Consider the following 20475-nt stretch of genomic DNA (forward strand, 5'->3'; position numbering starts at 1 on the left):
GGCGCCCGTCGCCGCCGTCAGCCCTGGCGCCCCCGCCCCCCGGTGGTGGTGCCGGCTCCGGCGTGGTCGCGGGGCGGGCCGAGCCGAGGGGAGCTGAGCGCGCCGCACGCCGCCCAGCGCGAAGATGGCAGCGGGGGAGCCGCAAGCCAAGAAGCTCAAGCTGGAGCAAAAGCAACTGAGGTAACGGGCGGCTGGGAGCGGGGAGCTCTGCTGCGCGAAGGAGCCCTTGAGGGTACCGAGGGGTTGCCGAGTGCCTCCGGGGCTGCCCCCGGTGTAGAATGAGACACGTGTCGCCTCGGTGCGCGGTCAGAGTCACACCGCGAGGATCCCGCGGGGCTGTGCGGGCGGCGCGGCCATGGGACCGCGCTGCCCACCGCCGTGCTGGTGCCCGTCCGGCAGGTACCGGTGCCGGGTCCCGGGGTCTGCTCGGGGACGCCGCCGGGCTGGACGCTCTGCAGCCGGAGGCTCCGGTGCCGCGCCGCCCGGTGTGCGGGGCCCTCGCTTTTCCTCGGGATCAGTTAGTGAGTGAGCTGCTGAGCACCGGGACGGGTCGTGCGGTGCACTGGAACACCTCCGGCACTTGGGTTGTCACCCCGTGTGCTTCGACTCTGAAAGTACCCCGAAAGACACAACAAGCATCCGCGAGGGGGGTCTGTGTCCCCGTTAGATGGGAATTTAGTTATCCAAAGATACTCGTTAATAGTGATGTTTTATTTAGGGCACGTGGAATATTTATAAATGTTTTCTTTTTGAAATAATCTTTGACATCTGCGATATTTCCTTATTTGCGTGATCGCTATATACTGACACTGACTGAATCTTCTCTGGTTGATGGCCTGCACAGAAACAAGTCATTTAAATGTCATAGCAGAAAATACAAGGTTTCTCAATGCAGGAAGCACGGTCAGAATGAGTACTGAGAGAGCTATTGCGGAGCTTTTGTTGGTGCAGTATCTGGTTTGTTTTCTCGGGATTACTCAGACATTAGTATAATTGTAAGATAGCCGATCTCCTTCCAAGTGTTCAGTATGTGAAGAGGATTAATGACATAAGGCTTTGAAAGGTCCAAAATTATGTTGGCAATTACTAATAACTTGTTCAAATATAGCACAAGAGAGATCCACTTTAGTACTGAGATGAGAACAGTCCCTTTCAGTACTGATGTCCTTACTGAAAGAACTAATCCTATTAAATTTGTCAAAGTCAGGGCACTTGTTCCTTTGGCAGCTGGGTGACTTTTCAAGTTTAATAATAGTTGACAAGCTCAGTTGCAGACAGTGGAAGAGGGAAAATGTAACTGAGCTCTGAAAGCAAATAAATGACAGGCAGCAGTGTAAGGTTGGAATTAAAAAGTGACAGTTATTTCCATGGACCTTTAAAGCAAGTGGGGCAAGAAGCAGCCTATTCAGTGTTTCTGTCTATAAAGCTTATTACAGGTAGCTGCATTTTACCTGCTTCAGGCCTAAGCATAAAAAAATCCTTACAAATCTGAGAACATTATTGGAGTAGTGAGTTAAAATTGTAAAGGATGCTTCCAATGAAATGAAAGGCTGCCGTAACAGCTGGTTAAACTGAAGATAATACTTTACAAGGCATGATAGATAAAATATGAGAAACACCGTTAGAACTTGTCTACTCAAATTCTGTTTCAGGTTGTTTCAGTGTGAGGTGTGAACTAGACTCCAACCCTGTTTCATAAGAGCAGAAATGCCGAAAGTAATTGGCAATCAAATAAACGTAATGTGTGCTCTTCGCCACAGGCTGGACTCATGGGGTAGGTGAGGTGATTGGACTGGATTTGGCAGAGCTCTGCACTCATTTGAACATAGCGACAAGAATGTGTTTGGCCGAGTGCTGCTGTGGGACTTTGTTCTGTGTTAAAAGCCAATACAGAAGGTACCAGAATGGTTGAAATTCGTTGGCTTTGTAATGAGGTTTGGTTGTTAATGCAAGGCACTGCTAGACATACTTGGGAGTACTGGAAACAGCCTACAGATTAGAAAAGAAGATTGCTTGAACATTTTGGGAGATATCAACTTCATATTTGCTATACCAAGAATTAGGGGTGAATTCTTTGTTCTTGACATCTAGATCTGAGAGTCTTCAGCCTCTTCAAAAGACCATGGCTAATGGACTTGACAAGGATGGGTTTGTACCTTACTTATTCTCCTATATGATACAAACCTGAATCTCTTCTGTGGCTACCACAAAAACTATTCTCATAAAAACATGACATAAAAAATTAAATCCTACCCTGTAATATAGGCCATATCTTGTCGACAATAGCAAATGTTTTCTACCCCTATATATATATATTTTTTTTTCCCCGTCATTTCCCCAGAGTGGCATCAGAGAGGTTTCGTGGATTCGTATTTGTCTTTTTTTAGTCCCTTTTAATCCTTTCAGGGAAAGGAAAGCAAATATTGCTCCCTCATGAGGCAGCAAAGCTGACAGGGTTCTGCTAAAGTTGCTTGAAAGCAATGTAGGATGGCCAGCTTTGCCACCCAGTGAGCAGAACACAAAGCCCGAGACCCAAACTCGCGTTCCCAGCTCAGCAATGCGTTGTGCTGACATTAATCTGCTGGGCAGCAGGTTTTGCTTTGTCTTTATTGACGGGTGCAAATCCCCACTAAAACCAACGGGCTTTAGGCAAGGCCATTAATGCGTGCTGCGTTGTTTCAGGCTTCTGACTACATCTCTGCTGTGTGAAATAAAATATCATTGTGTGTGTAAACTGTGCTGTTTGAACAGAAAATAGGCTTGCAAAGCTGCAAATGGCTTGTTGCTGAGCGGTAGCATCAACTTACTAGAAACATCATGAGGCAGTGCTTTAGAGGAAAATTACTAAGGATTTGTGTCCTATATTTGATTTGGTTTTCTCTTGGAAGTCTGTGAAAACCACAGCCAGGCTTCTGTTAACAGACTGATACGGTTACAAAAGAATTTGGCCATTCCCTGTAGAAATGGTTGAGCTTATATGTGCATGTCTGCACAGAAATATCCATGTGCACAGCAGAAAAAAATGAGCAAACTTGTGAAATCCTCGGTTGTGAAGTCCCCTGTGCTGCATTATGGCCTTTTGGCCATTCCGCAGCTGCTGTATTGATTGAATACCCATGACGTGGCTGGCTGTTTGGACAAATCAGTTTATGTACGTGAAGACAATGTAAGCATTGAATTTGACAAATACAATATCCTAAAAGTATGAAGTATCCCTTTTTTTTAGGTTACTGTTTGACATCTCTTCCCTTTCATAATAAATTATCAAACACTTTGTAGATAATTTTTATCAAAGCAGTCCTTTTTCATTACTGTTCCACTGGAGTTTAGACAGCTTGCTACTGGAGACTAAAATTTATTGCAAATTTAATGCATTTTTATTTTTCTTAATAAGATGGCTTTTAATTCAGCTCATTCCTTCATAAGCCTGCTACATATGAAAGAAGACTCTGAATATTTTAAATTAGCTGTGACAAAGCTTTCAGGGTTTTTTTTTTTTATATAATTTGATCTCTCTCCCCGTTTGCATTCATTTCAGCTTCTGTCTTCATGTCTTATACTTCTCTTACTTTCCGATTTCTTATGTCTGGAAATATGAGTCATGGTTTCCATGTCAGTACTCTAGAGCTGAAACTCAAGCACGTTGCTGTGTTTGCTCACAGGAGAATAAAAGCAATAGATATTTTTTTCAGATGGGTATTTAGACTCCTGTAGAAAGCAGAGAAACAAATACTTTTGAAGACACTAGCAACAGACTTTGCTCATTTTGCTGTGTTTAGGATATAACAGCAGCAAGCTTCCCTTCAAAGTTGTGTTAACAAAAATATATCCAAAACCGGAATGACTCGCAGCATAGAAAATACCTCAATATTGCAGTTCAGGCCCGCATTTCCATTGTTCTATGTAACTCTCATATTGCTGTTCATACTGATGTGTCTTCACCTGGCCTTTGATGTAATCCTGTGGGATTTCTCACAGAGTGTGTCATATTTCCACAGTTTTGTGTTCTTGTATTGTAGAGGCTTGTTATGGTGTTTTCATCCCTTTAATTAAGGTAAATCCCTGCTTTACAGGAAGGGGTGTGTAACCTGAGGAAAGAGGAGGTCGTGGGAAGGCTCCTTCTGCTCGGGACCACAAGAATAGCTGGTGTCTTTTTCTTTCCTTAGTGTTGTTACCTGCAGCCCACCTGGCCAGGAGAATCATACCGACAAACAGATAGTTTAGACATAGTAGTCTTTGCTGATACCCTGCAGGAACATACGCCTCCAACTTGGTGTGCTGCCTCCCTGAAGTCAACAGGACTAGTCTTGTCCCTAGAGCTGCTTGCATGCTTGATTACCTGTGGGAGGGGAATCAGTGCAAATCTGCTTATTTCATTATGAATCTTGAAGTTCCTTCTTTTTCAGCTAATGAAACAGCTTGTGCAGAATTACTCATGTAATTGATTCTCCTAATATTATAAGCAGACAAGGAAGATGCCCGGAAAGGGGTTTTGAGTGAATATAATAGTAGTTGGATACAGTGGCAGTGCAATAGTGTGAAATGCACTTTCTGCAGAACAAGACCTTGGCTTACTCGGTGGTTGCTGAGGTATATTTCATGTGGAAATGTTTGAAGCAAAACTCTGGCTTGCGATTGAAGGTTGTGATACTGAATTTGAGTACTTACACAGGGATGGTACACAAATATTTCACAAGGCAGTTGCAGCAGCAGGGAATGGGTTGCTATCTAAAGGTCATTAACCTTATCTTGAAAAATATAAATTGAACTTGCAGATATGATGTGAACACTATGTTTTCTCAAGGCTTTCTCATTTTTTATTTACATGAATTGCCTCTTAAATAATTTCAGTTTACATGCTGATGTTATTTATGTGATAAATATCAAAGCATTTTGCGTGAAGGAGAGAAGCCTTTGGATATTACTCAGAATTCAGTGAAGAGTAGGGCATTTTTTTCCATTTTGAACTATAATCGTTTCTGTAATGATTGTTTGACCACAGTTAAAGCTGTTCCATGCTTGAAGGATACAGTAACATAAAGCTATTTGCTGGCTTTATGCTACCTTGGGATTTCACTTAGAGTGAAAGATTTTTGTGGGTTTTGGGTTTTTTTTTGCCCTTTTACAGTCAGTGGTACAAAACAGTTATAAGTGTCTCAAGGGCTCGGCTATTTGACTAGCGTAAGACAGAAAACAAGTCTAGTTGTCTGCAATATGATCAAGACTTAGATTCATAGACTTTTCTTTCCTCTTACAGGTGTATAGTCTGTGAAGCTGCATGAAAAGAAATGAGATTATGCTATGAAATTTTAAATTAATAATTATTTTTAATACTTTGATAATAGATCTGCACAGATAAAATACATCTTACGTTGCAAAATACAAAATTCTCTCTGTAGAAAAGTTTTCAAAACAGTCACTGTTCTAGCAAGAAGTACATGCAGGCTCTGAAGAATGCTGTTATTGAAAGAGAATTTGGGGACTTCCTGCTGGCTAGGCTCATTTTATAATGTCTGTTGAGGCTATTATGTAAAAGCTCATCCTTCTGTCTTGCAAAAGAAGAAGAGTGAGCAGCTTATCTACGATTAACCTTAGGTTTGTACTTTGAAGAAATTGAATAAATACAAGGGTTAATGGAGAACTTTCTGTAGTGTAAACAGGGTGAATTATACCAAATATTTGTGGTGTAAAACATAGCATATTAATCCAAGGTTAAGGCCTAGATTGCCTGTATCTTGGATACAGAAGTTGCAAATGTATAAAATGTATAGTTTTATGTTACTTCAGTACAGTGTGATTTTAAAAATTCTAACATGCTTACATTTTGTTGTATCAGATATGGGTGCAATTCATTTTTAATTCACACCACCGTGCTTGAAAGTAAGTTAGTGAAATCATCTGAGAAATAATCATTCATCATATGAAGATCTCTTCCTTACTGTACAGTAACAGAAGCACTCGAGGGAAATTGTGGCTAGATCCTGTCAGGTATTATATATTTTTGGGGGGTGCAAAAGCTGTGAATTCCATATTTCTCTCAGGGATTTCTGAAGCCAAATCACATGTGCAGGCAGAAGTTGGTTGCCTCACTCAAGCAGAGTGAGTTTGAAAGGTGTCAGGGAGGCCCAGCAAACTCACACTGGCTGCCTAGCACATATGCGATATGACTGCAAGTTGAACTTGTAGCCCAAGCACCATAAAGTTAATCTATGAATGACCATAGGCAATAAATGACTGTTTTTCCAGGGATACCCTGGTTCCTGTTGCTCCACTTATGTATCAGGATGTCTAGAAGTTCCCTGGCAAATGACCAAAAACCTGTAGTAGTTGGTGATGTCTTGAAGACATCAGTAACAGTAGAATATATGATAGTACAAGCAAGGTGATTAGGCACTGGGGAATAGTTTGAAGTTTATAAAATGCTGTTGACAAGTGCTGTTGAGGTATCATACATGCTATTTTGTGAAGTGCTGTTAATTTTGCTTTTTAGAAAAACACACTTCTGGACCTATTCTGCATTGGTAGAAAGTTATAAACGTTTGATGGTACCTCATTTGGCCTCTGTAGCTTAATATTCATAATATGCAGTTGTATCTTATAAATTACTAATAATATATCTATATTTAATCAGTTTTCCTTTACATATTTGTATGTGCTTGTTAGAGCTTGGGAATTATTTATGAGGGAATCTATAGCTTGATTTTAAAAAAAATGGGTTCATTCTTCAAAACACAGTGATGGGACCAACAAGATGAAGCAATGTTACTGCTGCCGTTATATTTGCCTATGATTGGATTACCCCCACCCCTCCCATTTTCAGTTACAAACTAGAGGCTTGGCTGTTAAGTACTGAAACTGTTAAACTAGGAATAATTTGTTATTCATCATGGGTCAAAATCCTCTGTCAGGATTTGGGGACCTGTTGTACTGCACATTGCAACAGTAGGGGCATGGATGCATTTCCAGCTCCAATTAGTTTGACTTATTAAGACCCCTGACACACATTAATAATAAGAATTTTGTAAGTGGTGAGTGATTTTTGAGTGTCCAGTTTAGAGAAATTTGTCCTACATCAGATATTGAACATCAATATTCCTGTTATCTTCATGTGACATTATAGGTCCTTGAGCATCACGACCATCTCAAATTTTGGCATCATCTCTTCCAAGACACTAAAAAATCAGAAATAATTAAAACGTTTGGCTTTAATTTTTCTGACTACAATATTCCCCTTTTGTAGATGGAAAGGAAGGGAAACTAAGAACCACATGATTAGGAAGCTGTAAAGTTTAAATATTCCATTAGAGGTGACACAGCAGTACTTACCAGAACAACATGGGATTCACTTTTGGCAAAAACAACCTCTTCTGACATCAGTTTCATGAATCAGTGTTTCTGGTGCTGGTAAGGTATCACAGCGTGTGCCAGATCTGCAAGGGGTAGCAGTAACTTTGACAGCCAAGCGAAGAGCAAGTAGGTAGGAAGAGTGACAACAGGAACCTGGCTTTAGCAACACTTTTCCTTTCTGGTAAGGCAGTTCTGCTTGAATGCGGACAAGAAGCAGTTTGGGCAGTGAAGGGCTGCCCTTTTTTACCCGCAGATGGTGGCGAACAGGCCCACGTCTCATCTGTGAGGTTGGAAAGACACAGTAATATCCGGTCGCTGCGTATCACAGGTGGCTGCCAAGCGTTCCAGCAAGCCGGGAATAGAATAGATGTCCCTCTTGGAACTCAAAGTGAGAGCTCGCCGTGCCCGTCGACCCCAGCACCGGTTACGATTAGGCAGCGACGCGCGGTCTCCGCAGTTGGTGGGTGCCGGTGCCCGGTTGCACAGAAGGTCACCTCCGGCGCTGTTAAGATCTGGCCGTGCACATGGAGCCAGAGGGCGGAGAGGCGTTCGTGTCCAGTGTGCGGAACTCGCGTGTCGGGGGAGCTCGAGCGGCCCCGGTAGGGGTGCGGGCAGACGCGCGGGAGCGGCCCCGTGACAGCTGCGGGACAGCGCTTGCAGGGGCTCCCCTGGCCATGCTGGCGCGGGCAGCCCGGCTGCAGCCCCGCATCTCTTCGGTACCTCCATTAACCATTGTGTTTAATTAGCGCTGGCGCCCACAGCTGCCATTTCGGGCTGGGGGGAAGGGAGGTGTCGGCAGCAGGAGGTGTGTGGGAGGCGCGTGCTCTCTGCCCGCACCAAAGATGGCGGCCACGAGCTGGTGCCGCGGGGGGGGCGGTGCCGCTCGGTACCGTGTGCTGCGGGGCCGCCGCTCGGGGCCCGTCACCCACCGCCCCGGCGCCGCCGCCTCACGGGGCTCCTCGCGCCCCGGCCGCGGCGGAGGGCGCGTGTGGCCCCGCCCCCGCCGGGCCGCCCAGCCAATGGCGAGGCGCGCGGGCGGGGCGGGGCGGGGCGGTGGCGCGCGGGTGGGTCGGCCGGGCCGTGGCCGGCGGCTCAGTCGCGGCCGAGGCGGGCGGCGCGTGGGGCGGTTAACGGCCGGTGAGGGGCTGGGCGGACGGGAGACGCCGCTGAGCTGTGGGGCTCCGCCGCGGGCGGGCGGCTGGCGGCGCCGGGAGCCATGCCCACCGTCAGGTAAAGCTGAGCCCCGACGCGGCGGCCGCAAGCGCAGCCCGGTGCCACAGGGGAAGGGGCGCGGTGGGCGCTGACGCGGTCGCGGGGAGGGAGCGCCCGGCGGTGCACTCCGCCGGAGCTCGGTTCTTCCATCGCTTCTCCACCCGCTGAACGGGGGTGAGGGGTAACGCGTCCTCGCCTCGGTTCTGCGGCTCCGCGCCCCCGGGGCTAGGCGGGGTTGCGGGGCCGGTGCCCTCCCGTCGCCTCAGCCCGGCAGGCGGCCCGCGCGGGGAGGAGCGGGGTCACCTCGTTTGTGGCGGACAGGTGCGAGGCGGCCGCACGCTCCGGTCCGGCTGAGAGCCTCGGGGAGCCGTGCACTGGGCCGGGTGCGGGAGCCGGGGTACAGCGGGGGGCTCGGGCGGCCGTGCGGCTCTGCGGCGGTGCCGCTGTCAAAGCGCTTCCGCGGCGGGTCCCGCCCGTGCAGTGGTGGGGACGGGTGTTGTGGGACCCCGGCAGCCGCGTCTGAACACGAAAGCATTGCTGTAGTGTGCCGTGACTGGAACCTGGTTTTAAATGAATCCCCAGTAACGAGAAGCAAGGTAGTAATGACAGGCCAGGCTCTTAACAGCCTATTTGGAACTGCAGTGGTGCCAGGTTATCAGTGATAACTGAAGAATGACAAACCCTTGACATAGCATTCAGTGAGTGGAATTATTATGACTAATTTTGCTTCCTAAAACTCTTCCTCTTAAGATGGAGTGGTATTTTGAACTAGTAACCTTCATTACGCAGTTATTTTGATCAGTCTTTTAACTGCTATGGAAGTACCTAAAATTACGGATTCAAGTTCAACAGTCGTTCACAGCGACTTTCCCACCTCGCCTCTCCACCTTCAATGTATCAGATATCACACTGTTTCTGACCGAGGAGTGCAGATGGGAACTCTTTGAAATTGTATTAATATTTGGCTGCTGGAGCTTTTGGAGTCAGCGCAGCTGTGTAAGAAGCTGGGTAGTGGCGGAGCAGTGTTTTTCCCTGCAGCAAGATTTACTTACATAAGGCCAAGACTTTTAGGCTTGGCTTCTGAGTTGGAACCTGTGAATGTGTCACTCTAGAAGACTATGCAAGTTTCGTAATAAATGTTCACTGAAGATACTCCTCTAAGTCAGTGTGTAGGCCTGTAACTCCTTAGTCAAATATTGCCTTTACTTAAGATCTAAGTAAGGGAAAGCATTTGAGCAGTCTTACAGGTGACTTGTATGTTTAAGGTCTGTATGATGAAGTGATTTGCTGATGAGTGATGCAAGGGAAATTGTCTGAACTCTGTAGTCATGGAATAACAGTTCGGAGATACTTTTAGTGGCAAGCTGTTGTTAATGGTTAAATGTCATCATAGTCACTTATATTGTAAAGGTGATTAGGATGAGAGAAGGATGTTTTTAATCAAGAGCGTATAGCTATTCAAATGCTACAAATCTGGTACTGTTGCTGTTAACTACATGTATAAATGTTTTTTGATAATTTCAAATCTTGTGTTATATGGGGTTTAACTATGTCCTTTGTGACGGAAAGGGATATATTGAGAACAGGCTTAGAGCATGCCTTGTTTGGCCTTACTTTAAAAAGCATAGCTAAAACCCATAGAAATACTAACATTTTAGGTCTTACAAAATTATATGTTATATTTGTAAATGGAATACTAGGGAACAGCAGGCTGTCATGCACTGGGAACACCCAGATGTCCCAGTCGTGTTTTTTTAAGGCTTTCTGACTGCAGAATGTCTTAGCAGAAGAATTTAAGTGTATGTTACAGATACACAACAGTATAAGACTGTTACAGAACAATAAAAAAAGGAGAATTTTCAACTTGGCTTTACTATTAGTTACTGTTATGTAGATGAGAAAATCTTTGCAGCAATTAAGAAAAAAAAGTGTTGTTTTTTGTTTGTTTTTTTTTTTAGGAATAATGGGATTTTTTTTTCAGTTTGTTTCTTAAAGCAAGACATGTCAGTATCTGAAGGCTCAAAATACTCCTCTGTCTCTGTGCCAGTAACTAATAATACACTTTCACTGATATTTTGATGTTGCTCTTCCACTGAAGTGCCCAGAAGCATGGGATGATAAGAGTATTATGTGATAGTTAGATACAGCACTGCTAATGTTTAGCAGCCAATGATAAATAGGACTGCGTTTTTAAAAATGCTTGCAATGGTTGAGCATTGGTTATGCATAACCATCATGCTGGACATGGCTTTCCAGATCATTTGGTTATGGTTAATTTGTTGACTTCTTCAAAATGATAGAATGGTAGCTCAGTACTGATGTATGTGTGTTGTCATTTGGTGTGGTTTTGACTATTTGTCAAAAATCAGTCATCTTGGCAATCTCCAAACAGAATGCCACAATTGGCAGGTAAAGATTTATTTATATTTAATGAATTACATTGTTTGAAGTACTGATTATGCTTGCTCTTCATCTAGTCCTGAGTTAAATGACAGATTCGTGAAATATTTTACTTGTTATCAAGTTGAGAATGCAAATGCAACATGCATCCAAGCTTTCTGTAAGTTTCCATTGATGCTGTAGGTTTGCCTGGTAGGTGGATAGTGTATTTCTGTGTCCAAACAAGTTTAAGATTTGTATGAACATCTTGTTCTTAGTTTGGAGTTTAAAAAGTTTATATACAGTTTACATATATGTGTATATATATACATATATATATATACATACTGACTGTGTAGGGTCATTTAATGTCCTTAATTTGTGCAGGTGGAGATGTCACTTGTTTCTTGAAGACCTGAGCCAAATACTCTCTTGCAATAGGTTAGTCAGGTTAAGCAAGAACACCCTTCCCAGATGATTAGATACCAGTACTGTGCAAGAGAAGGGACTGCAGGAAGTCAAGGAGGCTGTGGAGTACGTAAGTCTTTATTCTGTGTCTGTGGCAGAGATGTATTTCTGGTGTTCAAGGCCAGGTTGGACAGAGCCTGGGTGATATGGTTTAGTGTGAAGTGTCCCTGCCCATGGCAGGGAGGTTGGAACGAGATGAGCTTAAGGTCCTTTCTAACCCTAACTATTCTATGATTCTGTGATACTATGAAATAACCTATGTATTGTGAAATCTCACATTTCAGGAAGCTACTGCTGCTTCCTTACCGTGCTTTGCACCTAGGTGGCTGGAAATCATCCATGATATTTTAATCAGTGCAGGTGTCCAGTGTGACTGAACAGCAAACATAAGGCCAGTAAGGTTCAGATGTACTGCTGAAGTGTTAAACTTGATGAGAATGTAACAGTTTAATATTCTCAGCTTCTTGGTCCAGAGACTTGTACATTTAGCATTCTCCTGGTTCCGAAATATTGTGTTTGATGCTTTTCTTTTACGATATGTGGATTTATAGAATATATGTGATATTGTTATTATTATTAGTATTACAGAGGAGCAAACTGTAGCCAAGTAACTGCCATAACTCATGTTGTGCCACAAAAAAATGCAGGAGTGTAGCAGTGCGAATACTTTGCACTGTTAGGGTGCTGAAATGTAGCCAGTGTTGGGTTAATCAGGTTGAGCATGCTAAGGATTTACATAGCAAAGTCTTTCTCTTTAACAGTAGAAACACCGGACTTTCCAGATTGAGGTTCACAAAGCTCATGTTAGAAAACGCTGATCACAGTGGTGATCTTAAATGTCTGCTTTAACTTGTTGCATTTTTTAAATATGATACTTGGAAAGAGATTATTTAGACTTCCCATTTTGCCCAGAAAGGTACTTTTACCAAATGCAGTGTCAGTTAAGGAATGACCCAACTACAGCCTGCAGTACAAATGGAGTATATGGATTTTTCTCCTTTTTGCCAATGTGACATCAATACCTTGTTTTAAGCATGGAAGTTCTAGTACTTTGGAGTTTAGTTAATTCAAACATCCAGCTGTAACAACCAAAAATGTAGAAATACATGTTAATTGAAATAGAAGGCTAGGTATTAATATGTGTTACTTTGTGTATTTAGATATTTGCAAGAACAAATTGTGTTGTGTGCCTCTTCATAGGAATCAAGCAGTTAATATACTCAAAGTTTTATGTGTTTGAAAAGCTGTCAAGTTCCGCTATCCTACATCTGGTTGAAAGAAACAGCTATGCTAAAGTTGGGGCAAGTTTGCTCAGAAGTGTCAGGAGAATGTTTCTGAACATACATTTACTAGCCTAGTGATAGCTACCTTGGCTTTTAAAACTTTCTATCCCAGATGGTACTCTACTACATGGCCTTAGAATAATTGGCCAGGTATGATTATAAAATACTGTGGGAGAAGGAAGGCTTGAGCATTGAAGAGGGCTTACTGTATGTGATGTAAAGAGCTGCCTGGAATAAATGGAAGTTGTAGTTCCTGCTGACATAAGAGGAGTTGTGAATGCATGTTGCTGGCTTAATAGAACTAATGGACACTAAACCAGTACAAAGTTGTTCTCGTGCTGCTTCAGGTATATTGACCAGTATGTTCTGCAGCCCACAGCTTTTTAAATGCTTGCTAGTTTCTATTTTGCTTTTCCATTGAACAAGGTAACTATTCATAGGTAGTGACCTCAACATGTCAGCTGTATTTCGGCGAGGTTTTGAAGTACAGCTGCTGTTTGCTGGCATGCCATACACTTAAGTGCTGATACTTGTCTTACATAGAAGTATCTGTGATACTTCTTAACTGTAGGCATAAAATTATTGATGTGTAGAATTTCACAGGATGTAAGAATTAGCTAAACATCAAGTACAAGTTTGGGACAAATCTGCATTACAATTTAGAATTTTAGAATTCTGACTTGTTTATTCATTGTCCTGCAGTGCTACTGATGCAATGCTTAGTTTTTAAAATGGAGAGAATGGCCTGTTTTGGCGTTCCAACTGAGATACCTCTATCATCTTGTCATCTAATCTGTCATCTGTCTCCTTCTTTTCTTTTAGCTAGATATAGCTTACAGTTATGTGATGTAGGGGAATAAATATTTCTTTTCACACTGACAAAAGTATTTAGGGAATCTTAAAGGTTTTCACTAAGCAGATGTTACATATGTGAGTTGGGAGCGAGCTGGATTTCTGGCTCTCTCTTCACAAAGGAATGTCTCCCATGTTGTAGAGTGAAATGGGCTGTAAAGGCCTGCCTTTAAAACTACAACAATAAAAAAAATAGGATAATTAAAGCATGGTTTGCTCTTTCTTAATATCAAGATAATTAATCATATTTTCCACTTTTCTGGACTTCAGAATTTAGCATTTAATGGAGACTAGTGTGGCATTGTAAAGAGGAAGTTTGTGTGCTTCTGGCAAGTAGCTTCAAAATTTGACAAATATTTGTCAGCAAAGGGCTTTTTGTAGCAGTTGAGAGGAAGTAAGTGAATGAGTTTGTTCTGTATCCTCCCCTTTCCTCTTGTTTTATATTCTTTTATCTTTAAAACATTTCTCTTATTCTAAATGGACCAGAACAATTGAAAAGTCCCTTTGAAATTCAGCTGACACTGTTACGCAGCTTTGAATAAACTTGAGGTAAACTTTGCATCTAGCTGCAATGTTACAGTAGTACTTCTTTGAGGATGGAGAGACAGGGAATATGCTTTCTCTGCAAATACTTAATAGAGATGTAGTAAGGAGGGAGGTGGTCCTACTGAAGCTACCTTCCGTGGCTAGAGAAAATCCTTGCCTTGCCAGTTGGAGGCAGCAGGTGTCAGCTTAGCAAGGAATGTGATGGGTTTGGATGCAGTTTTAAGCAGCCTTTGAGAACAGCTGCATTCACTTCTCCTTGACACTAGGCCACATATCTAATCCTTTGGTATTACTGCATTATCACCCAAGTACATGCTATTCAGAAAAATGTAACACATGGTTTCTGAATGAATCTTAAAAAAAAAAAAGTTAAAAAAATTAAAGCTATCTCTTTCAGCTGTTTACAGTGTCCCTCATGTCTTGTATTTGTTTGACCAGAGTCATGCTAATGAGTTAAAAATGGATTAAAGAAAGTACATGCAAGGTAGATGGCTGTGCTGTTCAAGATGGCTGACAATGTGGAATCCATAGTTCTGTTAATAACTTAAGTCTGTTTTAATAAGTTAATTATTGGTCAGTAGCAGAGAAAACCCAGCAACTAAATCTGTTCAGGGAAATTCTTGTCATCTGGGCTGATGCTTCCCCTGTCTAAAATTTGGTATTACAACCTCAATGGAATCCTTTAAAACTACAGAATGTGGCATGCAGTTCTAATTCTCTGTTTGAATGAATGACAGCTAAACAGAATGCTTTTATATATTCTTGACTGCTTGCAGTCTGTCTGTTGATCAAATAAGATGATTGTAGGATGATACTTTACTCAAAATTGACTCTCTGTCTATATGCCTCGTCTCCATGAGAGTACCACGCTGGGCAAAATGTGTATCTTCTTGTTCCTTGGCTGTATTCAAGAGAAACTTTTCTCTCTTAAAAAAAAGTGTCTTCAGCATTCTATACTAGGAGCAATAAACTAATGCTAAGTTAACTTTAAATAATTTATTCTCTTGCAGTGAAAATGTCCTGTTTGGAATGGGAAATCCTCTGCTCGATATCTGTGCAGTTGTAGACAAGGACTTCCTTGACAAGTAAGTCTTGATTTTATTTTTTTTTTATTTATTTTTTTATTTTATTTTATATTTTTCTTTTAGTGTCAGTTTCATTTCCAGAATGATGCCTATGAATAAATGGAGGACTCCCTGCTTGTTTAATGGTCAGTTTGTGCTGATCTCTGGAATTCTGGCCTAATGCTGAAAGAAGCCAACATTGCGTCAGTCTTGTTCTAGCTGTATGAAGCTGTGGTAGTGGCGTCAGTGGAAAAACTTGAGTGTTTTCATGGGGTTTTTTTGTATTTATTGTTTTCTATCAATCATTTATTCTAGTCTCTTCATGCTGTGTTTCCTAGCCTTTAATTCGAAGCAATCATCGATGTCAGTAAAATGTAGTTAGCTCTCATGTGAGTAGCTGTGTGCTACTTTTGATGCACTATTACAGCGCTCTTTTCTTTCTTCCGTGGTGACTTTGGGGCCAATAAGCTGTTTCTGTAACACACCAAGAAAAGTTGAACAAATATGCCTTTTATTTTTTCTTTTTTTTTAATATTCTAATTTATCAGTCAAAAGCAGGACCACTTCTTACCGTGTGTCCTGTTATCTTGCTTAAGTGTAGTTGTTATGCCACCATCCAGTTGTTATGCCAATATATAACCATATTGCTGTATTGCTGTTTGTGTATTGCCGTTGCCTTTAAGCTTACTCATTTTCTGATCAGCTGAGATATTCCTTTTCAGGAGGTGGAAAATATAGCTGGTCTTTTAAGTCCTTCTGCATGAGCTTATTTTCTTCCAGTTGTTTGCAAGTGATCAGCAAGTTGATTTCATCTTTCAGAGTGCTCAAAATTCTTTGTTTAATTTTTAAAGTGTATTTTTTTTTCCTCTAGTTGTTCTTTCAGTTATTAGTGGGAATATTAGATCAATAATAAATTTCACATCAAATAAAGAAGAGGTGCAGGGTTTTTATTTGTGAATATTTAATGTCAGGTGCATATCATCCATTCTGAAGCTTTTAATAATAGCAGTAATTGCAATGGATTTTTTATCACTCAGACTTTATCTAAAAGTGTGTTTAAGTGAGAACCTGAATATTGTAAGCTGGAGCAAAAGACAAGAATGTAATGGAGTGTATCACTTTCAAAAACATCTGGAGTTTTGAACACTTAAGACATATACTTGGTTTCTGAAAATGTGAATTATTCTGATGTAATTCTCCTCCTTACATTTCTACTGAAATAACTTGAAAACCTGGCTGTGAACATAAGTAATGCTCCTGCCTGCAACCCAGCAATACTCCTCCAACTAATCCTTATACATTGCTGTCATAAAAGAGGTGGTGGGATCTATATTGCAGCAGTGAAATCCTGCAAAGAGAACACTGTGCTTTTCACTGGACCTGATATGCTCTGCAGTATTTAATTAAATTTAAAAATTAGAACTCTTATGTACTGAAATTTGAGAACTGTCAGACAAGTTAAATTATCACCTGGAACAGCATATGCTCTGTGGGCATTTCTTTAGTGCCAAAATGCCTTTGTGGAGGACTGCATTATTTAAAGCAATAAGAAGTCCCCCAGCAACAGTTTCACTGGGGACCTGCTGATAGTGTGATAGCTGTGGTAATAACCTGAAAACTGAGAAGCTTGCCTACATTCTTCACATGTACCTGATTTTATTTCTAGCTCCCTGTTTGTGAGTGTATGTGTAGTAGTCCATTTAACAAACAGACAAGCATGTTTCTTCTCTTAAGTCCAAGTACCTTTGTCAGTACATACTGAAATGGGAATCAAATTCTATGCTTCCTCAGCTTATGAAGGGAAATAAAATAGCAAACCTAGCTGTAGAACAACTGCTAGGGTAAATCTATTCATTCACATGTTGCAGGGAGGTTTAAGAACATAGATATTTCAGGAGTATGAAGCATATGACACAGAAATTGTCTGTCATACCAGCCTAGTCTCACTGGTTTCTCTTATCAAAGAAAATGTGTATCCATCTCTAGTCATGTAGTATACAATATATATGCCAATACTTGTGGTATCTTGGCAGTGATCAAGTAAGTCTGAAGTCTGTGTCTCACCTCTTCAACTGGATGGGGATGTTTAATGGAGCCATCAATCAGCTGAGCTCTGACATGAGAAGGTAGCTTAGTAAAACAAGGAAAGAGTTTAGTTAAATGCCCATAAGAATTTTATGTGTTTAACTTTTTCGCTGTTTCTGTTAGTTTATCCCCCTTCATGTATAACTTGTAAAGTGTTAAGAGTAAGTCCAGGATAAAGGACTTGATGTTGCAAGTTTAATCAACTCGTATTGTCCATGAAATGAGAAACTAGTACAGTGAGTCCTGTCACTAGATTGTTTTTGTAAGTTCTATTAAGAAAATGTGAATGGAAACAGCATAAGATTGTGTAGGAAGTCTCAAGTGTTCCTCTCAACAATATTTAAATGGCCTACAATCCATGTTATAGATAAACCTGAAAATAAATACATAATGCAGTCCTACCCTTGGCAGACTCAAACCAGCTTGCTGACGTGTAATACTGGTTTGAGGAAATGGGCAGTATTGGAGGGTTGTGTTAGTATTTTTGGCTTGGCCCTGTCTCCTTTTTTTTCAAGGTGGATTTTGGTTTAATCTGGGCTCCAAAGTCCTTTGCTCTCTTGACATGTTTTGGAAAGCTTTAAGCCTCACCTAGACTATTTCTAGGAGAGGTGGTCTTAATTTGTGTCACAACAGAACTTCTCTGTGCTCATCTGAGCTTTTCAGAGCACATCAGCAATCTGGCATTATCTGAGCCAGTTATGCTAGTCTTGGAACTTCTAAATATGTGAAAACCTTGTATCTTCCCATACTAGTCAGTGAGAAGGCAAGAAAGATATTTGTAATTGCCAGTACCTGGATAAGCATCTGAATATCTTTCAGCCTGTGCTTTTAAAAAGGAGTGGAGATATAGGAGGAATGATGATACATCTTATTTATGATGTCAGGGTTAAGGGTGTTATTGCTTTGTTTTGCTGTATTTTCTGGGCTCTTGACTAGAGCCATGATCTCATAAAGTGAGGTATATTTGCTTGTCTGGATACCATATTATATTATTACCATATTATATTATTTTATATTATATATATCATATTATATTATTATATATTATTCAATTATATTTGTAATCTCTAGACTAATTATTTGATCAACATTGTCGTCCAGGGTTACAAGTTGCTATTTTATTACTTACAACCACTCGTCAAAGCAGCAAGTCATTTCCTCCTTGTGTGGGTTTTGTTTTCTTTTTTTGTGTTTCTCCTTAAAACCAGGGTCTGTGGCAGTCTTTGCACAAGTTCATTAAAAGGGTGCTCAATAAAGATCTGTTGTTTTTCATAGCTTTCATGTCCAGTATCATCTGCTCCATAGTTCTCTGCCTTCTCTGTGACACTCTTGTAAATACAGACTATCTGTACACCAAGAAATGGGTTACTCTTTTTATTCTTCACTTGAAAAACAGGTTTGAATAAATTGGAAAGGAAGAATACATGGGGTCTTCAAAGTATGTTTGTGTTTTGGACTGGTGGTGATGGTTAATATATGAAAAGAGAGTATCATATAATATGAGGTTGGAAGCGACCTCAAGGATCATCTAGTTCAACCTTGCTTGGCAAAAAGCAAGTCTAGACAGGATGGCCCAGGATCCCGTTCATCTGAATCTTGAAAGTATCCAACACTGGGGAATCCACCACTTCCCTGGGGAAATTATTCCAATGGCTGATTGGTCTCATTGTGAAAATTTTTCCTGTTGTGTCTAGTCAGAATCTGGTCAGGAGTAATTTGTGCCCATTACCCTTCATCTTTTCCATGAGACTTGTAAAAAGAGCCTCTGTTTTCTTTGTAGCCACCCTTTAAATACTGGAACATGATGCTGAGGTCTCCTCTGAGCTTGCTTTTCTCAAGACTGAACAGATTTGGTTCTCTCAACCTTTCCTAATATGGTGGTTTCCCAGTCCTTTGATCATCTTCGTGGCCCTTCTCTGAACTCTCTCCAGACTGTCATGTAGTTTTTGTATAGCAGGGACCAAAACTGAACACAGTACTCCACTGTGGCCTGACCAGCCCTGAGTTGAATAATTACATCTTTATTTCTGCTGGTGATGCCTTTGTTGATGTAACCTAGCATCCTGTTGGCTTTCTTTGCTGCAGCTGCACACTGCTCAGTCATCTTGAGCTTGCCGCTCACCAGGACTCCCGGCTCCCTTTCCACAGACCTGCTCCCCAGCCAAGTAGATCCCAGCCTGTGCTGCAGTCTTGGATTGTGTTTATCCAGGTGCAAGACCTTACACTGGTCCTTGTTGAACTTTGTAAGGTTCTTATTAGTCTGTTCTGTCAGACTATTCAGGTCTTCCTGCAGGGTGGCTCTGCCTTCCAAAGTGTCCGTTTCCCCACGCAGTTTGGTACCATTGGCAAACTTCATCAGGATACATTTGATCCTGTCATTGAGATCACTTATGAAGACATAGAACAGCATTGGGCCCAATACTGATTTCTTGAGGATCCCACCAGTGACAGGTTGCGAGTTGGAACTATGTGCCACCACTCTGGATGTGTCTGCTCGGCTAGTTCCCACTCACCACACAGACCACTACTTGTCTAGATCATAACATATCATTTTTTGTAGGAGGAGACTGTGGGAAACCATACTGAAAGCCTTGGAGAAATCCAGGTAGACAGTGTCCACTGCTCACCCCACATCAGCCAGGCAGGTTACTGTGTTGTAGAATGTTAGTCAAGCATGATTTGCCTGTGGTGAATCCATGCTGGCTTTTCCCAGTCATGTGCTTCATTTGACTTGTGATAGAACCCAGGAGGATTTGTTACATAACTTTCCCAGGAACTGAAGGATCTGTTATTTCCTGGATCCTGCTTTAAGCCCTTCTTGTAGGTGGGAGATTGTGTTTGCCTTACTCCAGTCTTCTGGGGTCTGTGACTTTCAAAGACTATGGAGAGTGACCTCGCAACAGTGTCAGCCAGCTCTCTTTAACAATCTTGGATGGATGTTGTCGGGGCCCATTGATGTGCAGGGGTCAAGCTCCTGTAGTAGTTCATATACCAAGTCTTCCTTCATTGATGGTGGGTTTGTTTGCATGAACCTGGATGTTTGCTCCCAGGACCTGGAGTCCATCAGTGCTAGTAAAGACAGAGGTGAAGGAAGTGTTGAAAATCTGTGATTTTTCAGTGTTTTTGGTGATTCAACAGTGGTGACACCTTTTTCTGCTTAACAGCGGCCAGTGTTTTCCTTCTGTTTCTGCTTGTTGTTTATGTACCTGAAGAACCCTTTCTTCTGTTTTTTGACATCT

The 20475-nt window shown here is 41.9% G+C and overlaps 1 protein-coding gene across 2 annotated transcripts in view; it reads left to right on the forward strand.

The window, feature by feature from the left end:
- Positions 1 to 34: 34 nt before the first annotated feature.
- ADK (adenosine kinase) overlaps positions 35 to 20475 on the forward strand; it is a 299743-nt gene continuing 279302 nt past the window's right edge. Inside the window, exons 1-2 of one of the 2 annotated variants that reach the window (XM_034065123.1) lie at positions 35 to 180; positions 15098 to 15172. In XM_034065123.1, coding sequence (XP_033921014.1) covers positions 125 to 180; positions 15098 to 15172 — 131 coding nt within the window. In that variant the 5' untranslated portion in view covers positions 35 to 124. Of the gene's footprint in view, positions 181 to 8445; positions 8578 to 15097; positions 15173 to 20475 lie in introns of those variants that run through there. The other variant, XM_034065124.1, reaches the window with a different exon arrangement.

This window comes from Melopsittacus undulatus, chromosome 8, assembly GCF_012275295.1.
Source record: "Melopsittacus undulatus isolate bMelUnd1 chromosome 8, bMelUnd1.mat.Z, whole genome shotgun sequence".
NCBI classification, from domain to species: Eukaryota; Metazoa; Chordata; class Aves; order Psittaciformes; family Psittaculidae; genus Melopsittacus; species Melopsittacus undulatus.